The sequence below is a fragment of the Caloenas nicobarica genome, chromosome 8, assembly GCF_036013445.1.
Source record: "Caloenas nicobarica isolate bCalNic1 chromosome 8, bCalNic1.hap1, whole genome shotgun sequence".
NCBI lineage: Eukaryota > Metazoa > Chordata > Aves > Columbiformes > Columbidae > Caloenas > Caloenas nicobarica.
In genome coordinates, this window is record NC_088252.1 from 28470515 (window position 1) to 28489186 (window position 18672).

General features: G+C 42.2%; 1 protein-coding gene across 5 annotated transcripts in view; it reads left to right on the plus strand.

Annotated features, from left to right (window-relative positions):
• PLCH1 (phospholipase C eta 1) overlaps positions 1–14532 on the plus strand; it is a 52189-nt gene extending 37657 nt beyond the window's left edge. For 4 of the 5 annotated variants that reach the window (XM_065639899.1, XM_065639897.1, XM_065639900.1 and 1 more), the window contains 11 exons: positions 229–323; positions 1007–1107; positions 2442–2621; positions 2708–2815; positions 3317–3441; positions 3871–3955; positions 4720–4866; positions 5257–5336; positions 7209–7268; positions 7750–8110; positions 11221–14532. In XM_065639899.1, coding sequence (XP_065495971.1) covers positions 229–323; positions 1007–1107; positions 2442–2621; positions 2708–2815; positions 3317–3441; positions 3871–3955; positions 4720–4866; positions 5257–5336; positions 7209–7268; positions 7750–8110; positions 11221–13322 — 3444 coding nt within the window. In that variant the 3' untranslated portion in view covers positions 13323–14532. The remainder of the gene's footprint in view (positions 1–228; positions 324–1006; positions 1108–2441; positions 2622–2707; positions 2816–3316; positions 3442–3870; positions 3956–4719; positions 4867–5256; positions 5337–7208; positions 7269–7749; positions 8111–11220) is intronic. The other variant, XM_065639898.1, reaches the window with a different exon arrangement.
• The last annotated feature ends 4140 nt before the right edge of the window (positions 14533–18672 follow it).

The following is an 18672-nucleotide window of genomic DNA, read 5'->3' on the forward strand; positions in this document are numbered from 1 at the left end:
TGAGGGCACAGATGCTTTGCTCTGGCTTTCCTTCTCCATACGAATGGGAACACTGACATAGCACCCTGGGTTTTCTGCTGTCAAACCCCCAGGGATCATCCTACATCCTTGCAGGACATTGGTCCTGTGCTGCAAACTTGCTGCAGCTCACTCGGTTAATTACAGTAATGTGAATTTATCGAACCACCCCATAAGCCGACCCGCCTCTGCTTGGTTCTTTCCCAACAGAAAGCTGTGAAGGCAACATCCAAATACCACAGCGCGTCAGATGATGAAGAAAACCTGCACAACCCTCCTGGGAGGGAAACGGGGCAGCTCCACAGGTGAGCTCTGGATCCCCATGGGTTCACAGCTCAGTTAAAGCCAGAGGCACGTTACTACTACCGATATTTATGTGTCATTGCCTCAAGAAAATCTGCTCTTAAGAGCAGCTCATTTGTGACACTGCTGTTGGGGTGTATTTTGCTGTGACTGCTGCAGCCTGATATTTTGATTGTGTAGGTTTCCACAGGTTGCAAATAGCAATTACCCTTAAACTGAAAAGAAATGTGATAGTAGTATTCTTCTAATGGAAAAATGCCAATCTACATTTTGCATGCTATAAATAGTGCTCAGAGAAAACTGGTTAGGCTAAATAAGGGTACATCACAGCCCAGCCAACTTTATTACATCTGAGAATGTAAAGAAAAAGCAATCAAAAAAGTGCCATTGAGAATGCATTTGTTGTCACTGAAATGCTCGATTTTTCAGATACAGGTCAGAGCCGTCTGCCTTGTTTTTGTCGAGAAGAGTGATGGTGCAGCTATTTCATTATGTTTTAAATGAAAAATATTGTTTGTGTAGTGTGACTGTAGAGGTACATGGGGAACAGTCATCTGGGAGCCCTCTCTCAGGACGTTTACCCCATGTGGCTCCCTGTTCACAGGGATGAAAAGAACAGAAAGGGGGATTGAAATATGCTTCAAATATTCAAAAATTCCCCACTTTGTTTTATATATTAACTCAGCAGACTGGCTCGTCGAAGGAAAACGGTGAAGCTGTGCCGAGCTCTGTCTGACCTCGTGGTGTACACCAACTCTGTGGCCGCCCAGGATATCGTGGATGACGGTGAGGCTGTCGGCACCAGACTCACACCTGCCTTTTTCACTTTTCTGTTTGGAGAGGAAACATGTCTCTCAAGCTTCCCCTTGTTTTTCAAAGATGTTTTAAAAGCCGAGCAGTTAGTTGCCTGTCCCATTTACTTAAATATGGGGAAAGAATAAGGCACCACCTTTCAATTCCCTAAGAAATAGCATTTCCCTTGGTTTGTTATGGCATTCCTGGTTTAGTAGCAATTTTAAAAATGAAACTTTTTCAGGAGAACCTTTTCCTGGTTTCACAGTTCTATGGAGTTTGTCATCATCTTTTAACACTAACCATTTTAAGTAGCATTTAGTAACATTATAGATTTGAATTGTGATAAATACATGTGTTACTTATTCAGAAAGTGTGCAGTTGTTTCACTAGCCGTGTTAGAGGCAAAATGGAAATCGAGAAGGTTGCAGAGGGATTTGTAGAAAAGGTCATCAAACTTATGTGAACAAACTGTGTGTGAAATTCTGTACTTCCTATAAAATGAATTCCTAATTCAATGGGACAAATTGAGCGTGGAAGCAAGGTGGTGAAACAGTCCAAGAAATGCTACAAGAACACGGCCTTGTAGAGTTCCAGTCTCGTCGTTTTGAGCTGAGACAGCTCAGCTTTTTGGCAGGTGCGGGTGCGGTTTGGTTCAGTGCTGTTGCTGAACCTGCCTGTTGTCTCAGGGCCCTCTGGAAAGGAGGGATGGCTCAGCAGAGCTCAGTTCTCCAGCTGCCTTTCCTCTAGATCTGGGCTTTCCTGATCCCAGCTGAGAGGTGGTGCAGTTGAGTTGGTCTGACTGACCCCCCAAAGTTGGACACTCTTGCCTCAGAAACTCTTCTGGTTGGTCTTTTTCTCAGAGAGAAGACTTATGAATTGGAAAAGATTGTTTGGATTATTTATTTATTATTATTTAGAGAAAGGGTGAGCTTGCAGAAACTTCTGTGAGAAAGAAAGGAGTTGTCTGCAGCTATTAATGTGTTACAAGGACAAGAGCAAAACCAGAGCCCTGCATGGCCTGTCTTTCCCCCACCTATAAGCTCTTCAGTAAATGGTTTTGATCATGCTGCTGTTTGCAGATTTCTCTGTAGATTCTTCATAGCAACCGTGTCTGGGGTTCTGCAGGAGAAAAGGCCCTAGCAATTAGCTTAAGCTCTTGCTTGGCTTTCCTTTTTAGTCTGGAAACTTGAGGGTAGAGCAAAAGACCCTTGTGGGAGAGGAAACTCACGCCCTTCAGTTATGCAATGTACGTGATTTGCGTGTGACAAAACAAAATCCGTCATTGTAGCTTTGTAACTCATTTGTGGATTTACCGATATCCACAGGATCGACAGGGAATGTGCTGTCATTCAGTGAAACGAGAGCCCACCAGGCCATGCAGCAGAAGGCCGAGCAGTTCATGCTGTACAACCAGAAACAGCTGACAAGGGTCTATCCCTCCGCCTATCGCATCGACTCCAGCAACTTCAATCCTCTACCGTACTGGAGCGTTGGCTGCCAGTTAGGTAGGTGTTCCAGGAATATCTTACTTCTACACTTCTGGCGTATGTGCTAAGTAAATATCTTACATCGGAGTCTTCTCTTTCCACAGTGGCACTAAACTACCAGTCTGAGGGACGGGTGATGCAATTAAATGAGGCAAAATTTAGGGTAAATGGCAACTGTGGTTATGTCCTCAAACCTCAGCAGATGTGCAAAGGTAATGTCCCACTATGCATTTATTACTGTAGGTATCAAGCCTTTCAGAAAATGTCTTAATGGTGAAGTTACCAAGACACAAGAAAGAAAAATAAGAACATATGTAGAATCAAGTTTCCATAAATTCGTAAGCTTATTTTACTTCAGAATTCATATATATTTTTCCTCAGAAAATGGTGTGTAACTCTCAGACTGTGCAAATACTGCCATAGATGATGTTCTTAGGGGACGCGGTTTGGAGGGGTGGACTTGACAGCATTGGGTTAACTGTTGGAATTGATAATCTTAAAGATCTTTTCGAACCACAACGTTTCTATGATTCTACACAATCTCTTGCTGTTATTATAGACCTATTTTGAGGGCTCCATCTTAATATGTGTTTAAAAAAGAAAAGGGTGTCCTAGGGTAGCCAGCTGCAAGCAAGGAGCTATATGCATCTTGGTGGGTGATATTTATTGCGCGTATCTTTTTCCTTACTCTTCGCATTCCTTGCCATTTTTAGGCACATTCAACCCCTACTCTGCTGATCCACTTCCTGCCAGTCCTAAAAAGCAGCTTATCCTGAAAATCATCAGCGGACAGCAGCTGCCTAAGCCTCCCGACTCCATGTTAGGAGACCGAGGAGAGGTAAGATACTGCACCAAACGCTTCCCTGAGAGCTCCTGGGGTGACATGGCAGCGTGCGACTCAAAGAACCTCCTCCTTATTTAAATACACCAATAAGTTTCAGATACTGTCAAACTTTTGGTCACTAAATACTACATTTTCCCACAGAGTCTGTATCTTACGCATGATGTTTAAGAATTAATTTGTTTTGTATTTTGAGAGTGGCTTCACTCTTTTTGAAAATTAGTCACAGGTGGCTACAAACCTTACAGCCACTCACACTCCATGAAGCCATTTCCCATGGTTGTGCTGCGTGAAAATCCATGTGAATCAAAGGTTTTTGAATTCTCATGTGAAATTAAATTAACTCTCTGCATGAATTTCCTTAAAAATTGACCTTTACTTGCATCATCAGCTTGCTTTTAAAATACTTTGTTTTTAAAAAAATAGATAATAGATCCCTTTGTTGAGGTGGAAATTATTGGGTTACCTGTCGACTGCTGTAAAGATCAAACCAGGGTGGTTGACGACAACGGTAAGATAATCGAGCTGATTTCCTCTTCTTAGAGTAAAATATTAAGTAATTATAAATGATTCAGTATCTGTTATTACTTTCTAGATTGCAAAGCTTCTTACTTGATGAAATTAAATGATTGTATTTTAACAAATTCTGCTTTCCAGACAAAATTTCTGATGTAGGGAGACAGGCAAGCAAGACGTGAAGGACAAGAACTGTTCAACACAGTATCTTTGTCCTGGGTCGTTCTTAAATCTCCCTTTATGCAGAAGTTCCAAATATATATTTTTTTAAAATTATTATTTATATAAAATACATGTATAACTTGAAATGAAATGAAAACAAATCATGTCCTAGACAGTTTCACTGCCACCTCAGCCTTCCTGGGAAGGAGATGAAGACAGAGTGGGACAGCCTGTTGCAGCAGGAGAGGTGGCCACTAGCTCTCATAGGCAGCTGCAAAACCACGTGGGGAAAAAACGGAGTAATTCGTGGTTTGGCCAATCTTTAGCCTAACATAGTTTTGTAGAACAGTTTGCCTTGTGTCCCTGCCAGCTACCCAACCAGAACCGTTCTGCTTGTTTGTAAAACCAGCCCAGGAGCCACATCTCTTGCTTATTTAATTGCTTACATAATGGAGGTTGAGAGCATCTTCGATGAGCAATCAGTGTTCATTTGTGGATTTGGTATGCTTGTTTCTTACGCCTCTTGCTGTGCGTCATGAAAACTGAGGCTAGTGCTTGCTATGGACTTGTTTAGCAAAATACCTGTTTGTTTTACAGGGTTTAATCCTGTCTGGGAGGAAACACTCACTTTTACCGTCCACATGCCTGAAATAGCTTTGGTGCGATTTCTTGTTTGGGACCACGACCCTATTGGGCGAGACTTTGTTGGGCAACGAACTCTGGCCTTTAGCAGTCTTGTGCCTGGTTAGTCCCACGTCATTTCCTTGACTTAGAGGTCTAACTGAAGAGCAAACACCTGTGAATGTGAAGATGAGGTTATCAGCATAGGACATACGCCTATATCTCTGGGACTTCGTGTATGAGCTTGGCCAGTTCTTCTGGTATCTTAGGGTGGTATATTCACTGTTACTTGAAGGAGTTTGGGTGTCTGTGCTTTTGGAAATTACTGCTGATTTATAACTTGAAGATGGTTTGTGCTGGGGGGCTTGGAAAACCTGTGAAAATGGAAATAAGTTTTACTAAAAGCATAAGGTGGCTTACTGTATATATTTCACTTTTATAGAAAGTTATTGCTGGTTGTGCATAAAATGCAAATTGTTGATTATTTGTGGTGCAATATTTTTGTTTTACTAGGTTATCGTCATGTGTATCTAGAAGGGCTGACAGAAGCATCCATATTTGTTCATATAACCATCAATGAGATCTATGGCAAGGTAGGCATATCTAGAGATTTACATACTTTAATTTTTTTGTTGTTGTAATTTTTCTGATAAAAACATATTTAAACATACCCCAGAACCTCACAGGATTTGTGTGGTTTCTAAATGATTCTTGCAGCTCAGATTCATTTTGTACCTAGCTCTCTGGCACTGATCAGTAGTGAAGTTTAAACCAATTATTCAGATCACACAGCAATGAAAAAGCACAATGTCTGCTTCTCTGCTGCCCTCCGCTTGATGTCTTCATTTCTGCTTGTATCTGTGTGGGTACATCCATACTCTGCTAAGCACCAGCATGCTCAAGGAAGCAAACTGCAAATCCTTATTCGTAGCGTTTTCTCTGAGGAGCACTGAGCCAGGGCACCTGTTCACAGCACACCCATGGCCGGTAAAACCCGTGGCTCTTTTGGGCTGAAATCCCACAATATCAGCGCAGACACGCTGCTGTCAGAGTGCCTGGGAGGCAGAGGGATGGGGCTCATAGTATGTGGGGAGGCTCCTTGCAGGTATCAGCCAAGAAAGCATAGCATACTCCAGTCCTAGCCTGCATGTACATATGAATGTTCGTACTGTTAGCACATGAGAATTATCACATCTCAATACAGTAAGTACATTGCTTCAGTGTGTTAAACTAATTTTATTTTAGAAGTGAATCTTGAACTGTAACTGCACCAGAACATGACATTTGACAAGCTATTTTTAGCAGCTAATTTAAGCTTTAAATCTTTTAAGTTTTAGTGCATACATTTTGCTTTTCTGCAAGACTACAAATTTAAAAATGTTTTTAAAATGAAAGTAAAAGCACAGTGCTTTTTCTCTGCATTTCTGCTTTGCTACTTTCATGAGCAGTTTACAAGAGGTCATTGGAGATAACTAGCACAAAGAAATTAAGGCCGTATACAATAGGATGTTAAATAAAATAGCCCTTTGAAGCGATTTTAAAAAAATTAGGAAGGAGTATATGTTGAAAAGGACAGTTAGCCCTCAGTCTTTCTCCCTTCTGAGAGCGGATGCAGAAAATGTCATGTCAAATATGTACAACCACCCAAGGAAAGCTCAGTGGAACAGAGAGAAAATAACATAACCGAGAGTGGGGGCTGAGATTTGGTGTAGTCCAGATCCCCACTTGACCCCACAACCTTTATCCTCACCAATCCCACTGGATCATGGATGGTCTGGTGGCTCTGAGAGTCACCTGGGTGTCTGTGTCCCTCAGGGCATCCTTGTCTCTGCACAGGGACCAGCGTTCCCGTGTTCTCTGCTCTTGTCTCCGCCAGCGCAGATGGGGCTGGGCGGTGAGGGACCCGCACTGACCGTACTCGGCTGCGTGTGTTCTGTGCCCAAAGAGAAGCTTTGGTAGACTTTGTTACTCCTGAATTTACACTGGTAAAAAGCTGTGAATGCATCTGCAATATATACCCCAATCTGTACACCTCTGGGTGTGTTGTGAGATCACACACGGTTTGGGTGCTAGTCTGTGGGGCAGCCTGTTTGGCTGTTGCTCGTGGCTCATGTGCTCTTTGGAGAAGAAATATACTCCAGAAAAATAGTAGAGTCGCTTCGCAGGGAAGACCAAAGAAGTGGGGGGAGACCTATTGAGACTTCATCTCTGCATCAGTTTATTCATCTAATGATGGGCTATATTCTGTTTCTAATGTATAAACAAAGGCTGAATGCGCTTTTGCATCCGTATAAGTGAGGATATCTGGACAAGATTGAGAAACACTGACATTAGACTAATAAACAGTTTTAAATTATTTGCTGTAGAGGGGTTATATTTACAGCTGATGTACTGTTTACCTTATATGCTTGTATCACAGTCTTGAAAAAATTAGCCAAATGTATTTGCATTTTTTTGCCTTTCAGTGGAGCCCTTTAATCCTCAATCCCAGTTACACAATATTGCACTTTCTAGGAGCCACAAAGGTAGACTTAATTAGCATGCATTTTGGACTTGCTGGGCACAGGTTTTTCAAATGGTTCCTAATCGCATGATCTGCAACTACCAAACTTACATCATTCTTCATTCGGACTCAGAAGCGTTTGAATTTTGCTTTGATGAAGCCCATGCATAATGCTCCAAGTGAATGTGTAGCCTGTCGCTGCAGTACACTTCTGAACGGTCTGTCATTTCTGGTTAGGAGACTTTGAGCAAACGTCTCTTGTAATTGTGGCAGGCTGCCATCCTAATGAGGAGAAATAGAGACATGCATGAATTCATGGAGACCTATGCTGTTGGCTCCTTGGCCAGAGTAGATGTGAACTGCTTGGTGTGAATTTTTGCTTTGCTGCATTTTTAATTTTGTCTTCATCATTCATAAATACTTTGAAAGCAGCCCTTTTCATTGAACTCATTATATAATGGTCTGAACTCGCTCGAAACTGTGGTTATTCTTTTTCTTTTCAGAATAAGCAGCTGATAGGACTCAGAGGGTTGTTTAACAAGAACCCTAAGCACAATTCTGCTGAAACCAGTGGACACTACGTACGGAAGCGATCTATTGGTGATCGAATTCTCCGGCGCACAGCCAGTGCACCAGCAAAAGGTAGAAAGAAAAGTAAGATGGGTTTTCTGGAAGCTACTGAAATTAAAGACAGTGCATCTGAACCAGTAGACTTGAAAGACAAAGAAGGAGTTGTAAGGCGTACAAGCCGGACTTTGCAAGCACGTCCTGCTTCTATGCCCGTGGACAAATACCTTCTTGTAGGACTGCCATGCCCAGAAGATGAAACGGCCCAAGATGCCAAAGGAAAAGAAAACGCATCTGGTAAGATGCTTCCAAAATTACTTTTGATGTAGTAGGTTGAAATAGTCTATTAACAGACGTATTTCTGCAGTTCCTGTGCCAGTAGTTTTATCTGACTCCAGTAAGAGTTACTGGGCAAAATTACATGTGCTTAAGAGTGCAGTATTTTAACAGTTCCTTAAACTCTTTGATAAGTGACACTCTGGAAAGCTGTCTGCTCTCCAAACTAGGCAAATGAATTACAATAATTTCTGGAAGTAAAAGGGCACTTGTCAAATTTTGTAATTTAAGAACCAGCCTTCAATTACACTTCATCAATTTGTGGTTTGCTGTTGTCCCTTTACTTACGGAAACAGAGCTGCTGGCACGGTGGGTTTTCTTTCCCCATTTTTAAGGAGGAAGAGCAGCATGCAACGTGGTTTTGGAAGTAATGTGCAGAAAGGCTAAAGCAGACTTTCAAATAGATGTAAGAGGGGTAAAAGTAGGTCAGACTTTGTATCCAACATCTTGGTATTCTCCTCTTAACCTGGGTTATTTAATTTGATTCATTTATATGGAAAGCATATGTTAGGATAAAATCTTGATCTTGTATTATTGATACACAATACGACTTAATTCTTAAAATAGTTTTTTCGAACAAGTTAATTCTTGAAACAGTTTTTTCAAAGTGTATTCAGCAATAATAGTCCTGGTTTTCTAATCCAGTTATTCCCATGACTACAGCAAGGTTAGTGTGTTTGACCCGCCTAATATTTGATTTACTGGAATGTTTGAATAAGTCTGGGAAGCTCTGAGTACACTGGCTGTAATTCATTAGACCTGCTGTCCCCACCCTGAGTTTGTCCCTTCTCTAGGGTGTCTGTACTGATTTTTGGGGCTGTTTGTTTGGGAGGAGCACGTGCAGGGATACAGGCTGTCCCATGAGGCTGCAGGACAAGGCAGCTCTGACAGCACGGCGTTCCTGTGGCCAGGCCTGCCGGACAGCTGGAACCGCCGTCCGTCTGTCCCGCTCAGGCGCAGGGAGCGCACCCAGAACCTCTTGCTGCTCTGCTCTGAGTATTTTCAGCTCTCGAGCAGCAGCTGCCAGCCACTACAGGAGCCACCCTAAAATAGGAGAACTACCTCCCGGGCCCAGATGAGAACCTGTTGTCAAGCCAGCTTTGTTCTAATTGCCCATATTAGTGGCTTTGAAGGAACAGAGAACCTGCACGTTGCCTCGTAAAACAAGTTACTCAGGAGAAACAGCAAGTAAAATCAAACCAATTCTTTTTCTACCACCCTGAGATGAAACTGTAGGCAGGAAAAAGGATAATCCTATAAAGGAAGTTAACTCTGAAATTCTGTGTTCTACGTTGAAAAATCCTCTAGATAAGCCTGCAAAGATCATACAGCTCAGCCAGTCTTCCCAACAGATGTAATAATTTCTTAGATGTTTCTTCCTAAAGATGCTACACACAAAGACACAAAATTCTTTTATAAGATAGTTCCACGCTTTTTGGAGGTCTCAGCTACTCACTTATAGCAAAATGACCTTTGCAGAAAACACAGGCCCTGGTGAGATGACCTAAAAAGCTGTCCCAGAGAATGAATCCTGCCCCTTGTAACTATGAGAGGACTAGGTACTGTCCATCCAAGTCTCTGTAAGGTTTGCACTGTGACCCCTGTGGAGGAGGACTGGACACCTTGGGTATAAAGAAATGAGACATGACGAAGGTGAAATTCCAGACAGAGTCCTCTTCTGTCCCTGAGGGACTTTCTCCCTTCTCTATGCTGCAGGGCCAGCCATGGCTTGCTGGTGGACACAGAGAAAAGCAACCCAGACCCTTTAGTTTTTGGAAGCAATTGGCTCATGGTAAGAAAAGGTACAACGCAACAGAAATAGGCTTGGGTGTTACCAGAGAGTAAGTTCAGCCCCAATATTTTAGACTGGGAGGTGACTTCAGCGTCAGGGAGGTACTAGTCAGATGAAGTGTTTGTCACTACAGGACGCCGTGAAGACTGAAGAGGGCTGGCTGGCCAACAGAGACCTTTCTGCGTAAAGTACCGTGGCTGAACACAGCTCTGCTGCCTCAATGGGAATTACGCCAAGCAGACATTGTGCTGTCCATTTTCTCCCCTGTTCTTTATAGGAAAAAAAAAATCTACAAATCCAAGAAATATACATCTTTTCCATCCTTATGTAGGAACACTGGAAAGCTTGGGGAACTTTTCAAATTTTGGAGATCAGCCTTTAAGCCCGTATTTGTTAAAAACAGCTCCTACTGTACTGGGGAGGTCAGTCGCTATTAGTGAATGCTCAGAGCTTCTCGTTTCTTCCCAGGGCACCTAATATCTAGTGAGTGTTAGAAACAGCATCTATCATGCCAAGCTTACTTCTATAGGCCCTGCTTAATTAAAAGCTCCAAAAGAGTGAGTCATGGGGTTCTTGGGGACATAGGCTAGTGCCAGAGTTAGGTTATGGTTGGACTCGGTGATCTTAAGGGTCTCTTCCAACTGAAGTGATTCTATGGAGCTCAGATTTGGCATATAAAGACAAGTAAGAAGATTTGGTGGAGGAAATATCTAATGCATATTTTTCATGGAATTCAAAGTCTTGCTGTCATGAATGCAGTATGCTTGTAGAAGATCAAAATTTAAATCCTTACATTGTATCATTTTACACTAATTACATGTAAAATACAGTCAGGAATCCATCTACTTGATGCTTTTTACTCAGCTCTTTTAAGCATGCATTTTGTTTCAAAATATGTTTTTTTAACAGAGCTGTTTTGTTCTGTCTTTATTGCCATGCTTCTTTATAGTACAAATCTGAATAGGAACACAGCTGAAGGTAATACCATGTGCAAGCTATGATATGGTACCTCATTAACATTATTTGCAACCGATATTACATCACGTGCTTGATGTAATAGACATTCAAAGGAAGTTTCAATGAAGTGCCTGCAGTTGTATTTTTCCATTTATTCATATCACACAGATAATTTGTACTAAACCTGCACAACCCCATAATTGAGTTCTGTCACAACTGTACCTAATTTTGCGTTCTCCATTTGTCTGTCTAAGGACAAAATAGTTGTTAATAGACAGAACACTATATTGTATGCAACTAATATGTTTCGTATTTAATTTAGCCAACAGTGAGGACAATACAAACGAGAAGGAAACAAACTCGAAAGAATCTGGTTTTACATGTTCTGAGAAAACAGCAAATACTTCAAATTTGGCATCTCAGTTTAAGAAGAATGACCAGAAGGAGACTACATTTGACTCTTTAGTACCATCTCTACAGGTGCAATCTGAAAATTTAGTGTTTGCAAGTGGTGTAACTGAAACAAATCACCTCACAGGCCATCAGGAAAATAATCTTTGTGGTGAAACTGTCCCACTAATGCAGGGCTCTGATTTTGAAATTTCGACAGAAAAAACAAATGACAAGAACTGTGCAGACAATAAAAAGGAAGGTGACACAAAAGCGTCTAAGGAGGAGAAAATAACTCTTATGGGGACTTCCCTTTCTCAAAAAGTAGAGATGGAAAATCCCCAAAATGACATCATCAAGAAAAGCACTGCAGCACCTCTTTCTTTGACAGATATTTCTTCTACTGTTTCCTCTGATGTTCCTGATTTGCACTCCACTTTGACGATGCAAGACAGTGACATTTCTCGCCTTATAGATGAAGTTTCTTTAGCGAACGAGAGCGAGTTGGACAGCGCTGTCTCAGCTCTGATCGGGCAGGTTGATGTCACAGGTGACCAAACTAATCTCACAGCAGGCTCGAGCCTCCACGGTGCCAGCGGCCAGACCTGCGGTGTGATGGCTGCACACCCACACGTGCATCCTGCAGGTCTCAGCAGTCTCTGTAAGCACAACTTCACTACCCCAAAATCCATCAAATCCCCGTTATTCTCAACTCCAGACACTACCATGATCTCCAGCCCTGAGACTGCAGAGTATTCTGCGTACACAATTATCCATGAGGCAACGCTGACACCAACTTCAGAATGCAAGACCCACAACGAATTAGTTTGCAACAAAAAGTTAAACAATAGAGAAAATAACTTGCCTAGCTGTCCTTGTCCTTCACCTCTCTCTTTGCTAAATGCAAATCCCAAAAGAAAATGTGGAACGAGCTGGGAAGTCCTTGAGTCCACCAGTTCTTTTGCTTCCAATAGCCTCATTTTTGAGGAGACACTTGTTGACCCGCCCACTGGTGAAAACTCAGAAAGCAGCAGTCTTGTAGAGCTAGACGGGGATTCTCAAGAGCTCTTGGTGACTGCGTGTGGGTACAAAAGGGAGGACATGAGCCAGTTGGCTTCCCCATTGAAACTGAGGCACAAGCAGGACACTGGACTTGGTGGGGAGAGGACCTGTGGGCACAGCACGAGCGCCGAGCTCTGTGTCGCTGCCCTGGGCTGCCCGGACAATGTCAGCACTGCAGCCAGTCAGCTGCCTTTTCCCATATGTGAAAACGCTGGCTTTTTGTGTCATCATCCTTCAGATAAACAGAAAAATGCCACGTGTACCTCCCAGAGATCCCAGCTCAACATGCACTCACCCATGCTCAAAACCACTTTGGCTTTCCCATTGCCTTCAGCCATCAAACAGACCAGCCCTTGCAAATCCAAGAGTCTGGGTGACTTGACATCAGAGGATATTTCCTGCAATTTTGAAAGTAAGTATCAATACATAAGTAGGAGCTTTATCTCATCGGGCATGAGAGACAAGAAACTTGCTGCCATGAAGAATATGAGACCGCATTCTACGGATGCGCTGACGGAACAGCTGAGGAAGCTGGTGTCCCTGGAGCAGGAGGACAGCCGGCACACGCGCTGCTCCCGGCAGCCGGAGGAGGACTGCCCAAGGGCGCTGGTCAGAAAGCTCTCCTCCCGAAGCCAGAGCAGGGTGCGGAACATAGCCAGCCGTGCCAAGGAGAGGCAGGAGGCCGCCAGCAAGCACCGAGCTTCCAACACGAGCAGCGTGGCGGGGGTTGTCCTTCGCAACAAGCCTTCAGCATCTCCTCACATCATCAACAGGCATTCCACGGGCTCGTACATCGGCAGGTACCTGAACAGCTTCCCCGGGGAGGCCGCGGAGGGCCGGGGGATGCCGGAGGGCGCGTGCGCCGCTTTGCACTACGGCTGCGGCGACCGGTTGTATACGGACGATGCTGTTCTGCAGCTGGAACCCAGTAGTGACGATAAGCCTGAAATTTATTTCCTGCTGAGACTGTAGATTGTACAAATGTACGTCTTCAATGTTTACAAACTCTTCCATGGAAATGAAGGATTTTTAGCAAGAAATACTGGTCAGAGGGCTTAAATTATTTAGAAATGCGATTTCATGCTAGTGATTCAATCATGATTTAACGTGCCCTTTTCTGTCAAAGCTTATGTAAATACAAGCCATGCTCCACCCTTATGGATGTCTTGCTTTGATTTAGAAAAGACCAACTGAAGTAGTCGGGGGGACTATTTGCATGCGGTGAGCATTTGTAGCATTCTGTGTTCGTAACGCATGTTGTTTTTAAGTCGAGCATGTCTGTGCTCAAAAGCCTAACGTTGCAAGGAATGCAAAAATATTCTGTTTTCCTCATATCCTATCCTGCTGTTTGGAAAAACATTTTTAGTGGTCACTTTTGGCTTTTTGTGCAAATTCTACTGAGCATAGTGCTTTCTGTTCCTGGTAATTCCTTGGGATCAGGCTGCTGACCTGGGGCTCGTGCTGCCCAACAAGCAGCAGTCTCGGAACGCGACCCTTCGTTAGCATCACTGTTTTCACTCCGGCTGCTACTTAATTGTTAATTTTACATGTTTCCATGTATGAACTATGGTTCTACAGCAAAGAGTTTGTAGAATTAGGGTTAGTCCAAATTTGTGAGTGACGTGTAGCTTTGTCTTCTGCCCGCTCTATGGAGTAGGACAGTTGTCTTCCCTTTTGGTGTGAATGCTCATTTCAGGACAGAGTGGAATTCGGGAATAATTCTGCATTTATGAATGGAAAACACTGAATTTCTGTGTATTTTGTTATGTATTTTTGCTATTGGTTGCGTGTGTAACTTCAGTCCAGTAGCAGATCTGTTTACTGTATATTTGTAATTTTATTGCTAAATTGCTGACGGTCAGTGGAATATTTAAAGCTGACATGCTAGAGTAACTATTTTGACTGTCCACCTTCGTCTTTTTCTATGAATGCTAAAAGTGAATTGAGTGAGTAATCTCAGACACCTGAAGCCTCCCTGTAGGGAACAACATAGCTTTATTTTGGTTTCTAGATATTCTTTGCCTTCGCTGTAAGTTTTTTCTTATATGTAAAAGATGTACCTTTTACCTCTTCCTTTTGTAATGCAGAGTATTATTATTCTTGAAAACATCATTAAACTAGATTTTTAAGCACTTGGCTACATTTACTGAAACTATAGCAAATACAGTTGTGCTTAAACTAACAGTAGTTAGTGATTGCAGACATCTGTCGTGTCATGAGCTTGCAATAAGGTTTCAGAAAAGGAAAAATCTGTCATTTGACCTGGTTCTTAGCTGGAAATGTGCAGCTGAGCACTCTCTCTTTTCTGGGTAGGAAGCCATGGTTATTCTGTCTAACTGGCTGTGTATTCCCATTTAGTTCTGTGTGCCACAGATGCTCACACACTGTGTCCAGATACGTTTATTTGTATTAGTAAGACCTACATGTTGTTTAGAAATAACTGCCATTAACAGTGCCTTGGAATGAGGCAAGTGATACGATCTCTGTTGCAGGAGATGAAAGCACTGTTCTTGATTTGAAGGTTGTTCCTAGCTTTACTTGGAATTAATTTAGACAAATTGTATGGTGTGTTCAGGAGGTCAGAATAGATTATTGCAATGGTGTCTTATGATTTAATCTCTTATATTTTCTTCTTAACTTTAGAAGTTAATTCAGATGGGAGCAATTCTTTGTGTGAAAGTGAAATTTGAACAGTGAAGTGGAGCAGGATTTCTACAGTGTAGACTCAAGCCAAAGGAAGATCTGTCTCAGTGGTTTTGGTGTTTGTTGGGTTTCGTTTGTGTCTGTGTGTGTATGTGTGTGTGTGTCTCACTGAGTCACTGAGATTCCAGTTCTAGGAGTTTCTTTTTGGTGGTGTAGCGTTGGTGTGTACCAAAACCTTCTAACCTCTCAGTGCTGGAACACTCTGAGCCTTGAAAAACTTGAGTAAGAGTATTCAAGATGTTCAAAGGTCTTGTTGTGATCTAGCGCAGGTGAGAAGACAGAGTACTGCTGTCAGCTGCCATTCGTTTCAGTTCTGCAGTAATCAATCTGTAGGGCAGTTTGTGGGCCCAGACGTGGAAAACTGATAAGAAAGATTGTCTGCTTGCAAAGGCGATATTGTCACAGAGACCTTTTCAGTCTGCGGAACTTGAATTTTGAATGGTTGTATTCAGAAATAGATTTGGTCCCTAAACGGATGTCTTCAGTGCACAAAGAATTCATGAAATCACCAAGGGTGAGTACAGGAGCGTGAAGATACTGGGGCTACCAGCTACCTCTGCTCAGGGAAGCTTGGTGATACGATGAAATATTTTGAAGACTGGAAATGCTTCCATATAACACATTTAAATCATAATTAGTAGTTTGTATTAAAACAGCTGTACCAGGTATCTTTACAATACAACCAGTTGACCATCTCTCTCTTAATTTACTAGAAACAGGGAGCATCCAGGCTCTGGAAGGAAGAACTTGTGCTCCGGAGGAGCTGGGTCCGTGCTGCCCTCGCAGAACAGGCAGGTGAAGAGTTGTTCCCGACACAGTACTGGTTCTCTGGGCCAGGTCACGATGTGTGTCTAGTCCCCAAAGCCATGGGGGCTGCTCCTGCGCTTACTGTTATGTAGGTGGTTGAGGGCTTCACAGAATTAGGAACCGTTCTATAAGCAGGTATCAAAGATGCTTGAAACCTCAAGTTAAATTTCTGGTTTTTTTCCAGATGAGAGTTTGTATAAACAATAATATATCCTTTGCTTAAACCTATCCATATTGCTTCTGAATCTGGAACTTAGAAATGGTAGAAATGTAGGGCAAGGACAAAAGATGGAACAGAAAGTGAAAGACATCGTTTATCTGCTAAACTCTAAGCTAGTACTTTGGTGTGTGCTGTGTGGGAGGTGAAGGTGAATAGGAGCTGCGCAGATATCATCTCTAATGGAGTCATTGGTGTAAACCCATCATTTTTAAAGGAGATGTACTGCATTCTGTACCAGGTTATGTTTTTACTGCCAATGGATTTTATATCTGTTCAAGATTTCTATTATATCTTCAGTTTTCAGTTAAACTGAGTGAGCTTCACTGTCTTTCATGGAATGGGAGATACACGGAAGTACATTCTGATGGTGATGAGAACTGTGAGTGGTGTGTAATATTAATACCAGTCAGTGCAGGCAGGGTCTCATTGCTGAGTACTGGGCCAGACACATCTCTGGGAGAGCCGTACTGGGGATACATGTGCCTTACTAGATAGTGGTTAAATACCCCACCCACTTTTTCTGTGAAATTCTGATCCTTGGCATAAAGGATTCCTGTTGTAAAGACGGCCTTGGCACCTCTGGAAACTGCTGCTCCTCCCGCATCTGGGGGACGAGGTGGTGTCGCTGGTGGGGATGAGTGACATGAGTCCAGAGCTGGTGTGATGTGACATAGTCGTGGGCTAACGTGGTGATACTCTAGGAATCACAGAAAGCAGTTTGCCTTATTATTGTGAATTTGAGCTGCAGAAATGATTGCAGCATCAGGGCAAATATACTTTATACAGTGATGCTAAAACGTGATGCTAAATAACAGGTGGAATGGGACAGTTTTGGAGAACTAAGAATCCTTTCTTCAGTAGCCTTGTGTAGTGGATAATAAAATGAAGAGATGCCGTATCAAGAATTCTAAGCACATTCTGACCTCATCTCTATCTTTAAAGCTCTCTGAGCATCTGGTATGTAGATAACAAGAAGCATTGTACGGAGCCAGGATTCTTAGATATACAGATAGGACAGACCAGTAATCTGTAATTCAGACATTCATAAGGCCATTCATTTTGCAGTCCTTTCCCAAAATTAATTAAACTGTGTATGAACAAGGCTGCAGCTTTTTGTAAATCTATCTAGTGAAGGCTTTTTTTGAAGCAGAATCTGTTGCAAACTTCAGTTTATTCCAATGCTGATTATTGTAATGGCTTAAAACCAAATATTTCTGGTTGATGTTTGTCTAGCATCACTTTCCAGCATGAAATTACGTTTAATTTGACTGCTCGGTTGAAACGGCTCTTACCACACAAGTTTGTTTCTCATAAACATGAAGTCACAGCCTTCTCTTTGACACCCTACATGGATCAAACCCCTGAAGTCTCTCTTTAAAATATTTTATTCATTCCTGGAGGTGTCCTGTGAAGGTCGTCAAGTTCCCAGCACCATTGAAGAACTGTAGGCATCACAACCAGCTGCACAAGCACAGAGAATGATTTGTACCAGATTGTGTTTATAAATATAATGTGAGGGCATTTAATATTTTTGGCTTCAATACTACACTTGAAGCATCTGGTCAGTGGGTATCTCCCATGCCTCTCAACCATTTTTTAATTCTTTCTTTAGAGGGTGGAGTTCCACTTTTGTAAATATCATTTGTATTTTTCTCCTTCTGAAATGCATTCAGATGTGTATTTTTCCTTGCCACCATTTTACCGTGCTGTCCAGCTCAGAACTGTGCTGTTTATTATTTCACATTCCTCAGACTTTGGTGTCTTCTGCAAACCTTGACCGTTACCAATTTAGCAGGTTGTTTTCAGGTCCTGATACAGCACGGGCCATGGGCGAGTCTTGCGGGACTCCAGATGCTCTTGCTCACCACTGATTCACCGTCTGCAGTTCCATGTGGAGATCTGACTGCTAAACCACATTTGTGCTCTTCTAGCAAGTGTCGTAATGACCACAAATGTGAAAACATCATGAAACATTTGGTTAAATGATTTATGGAAGAATAAACACACATCCTCATCATCACTCTTACCTGTATGGACTGAACTGTTACAATTCATAAAAAACCATGATGTCCAGTAAATCTGGTTTCTGTAATTCAATGTGGTTTGGTATTAATTGCATTACTGTCCTTTAACTCTTTTAAAATAAATATTTCCTTATTTTTTTTAATTACTTTAATTACTTTGCCCCACTTCTATTACAGTCTTTTAGGCAAGAGTTTTCTCTATTGTTGCATTTACTCCTTTAAATATTGGAACATATTATTTTAATTTCAGCCCTGTGCAATTTTCTACACAGTTGAAAATTCAAAAATTAACTATTGGGGCATCTCCCTGAGCCAATTATTTTTATACTCTTGGATGCAAGTGTCTGTGGATTTGAATGTGGTTTTGTTTGCTATTTCTTCTGTCACTTTCCCTAATCTAGAACAGAATGATTGATCACTAGGAACTCTTCCAAATAATGATAAGCGTTTGTGAAGCCTCTTCTAAACAATCAAAGAAATGGCAGGGCCAAGATTTGTTTTGCGCAGTGAGGAGGGCGCTATAAATAAATGGTGTGAATGGCCAAGTGCTGCTGGAAACTTGGAGCGT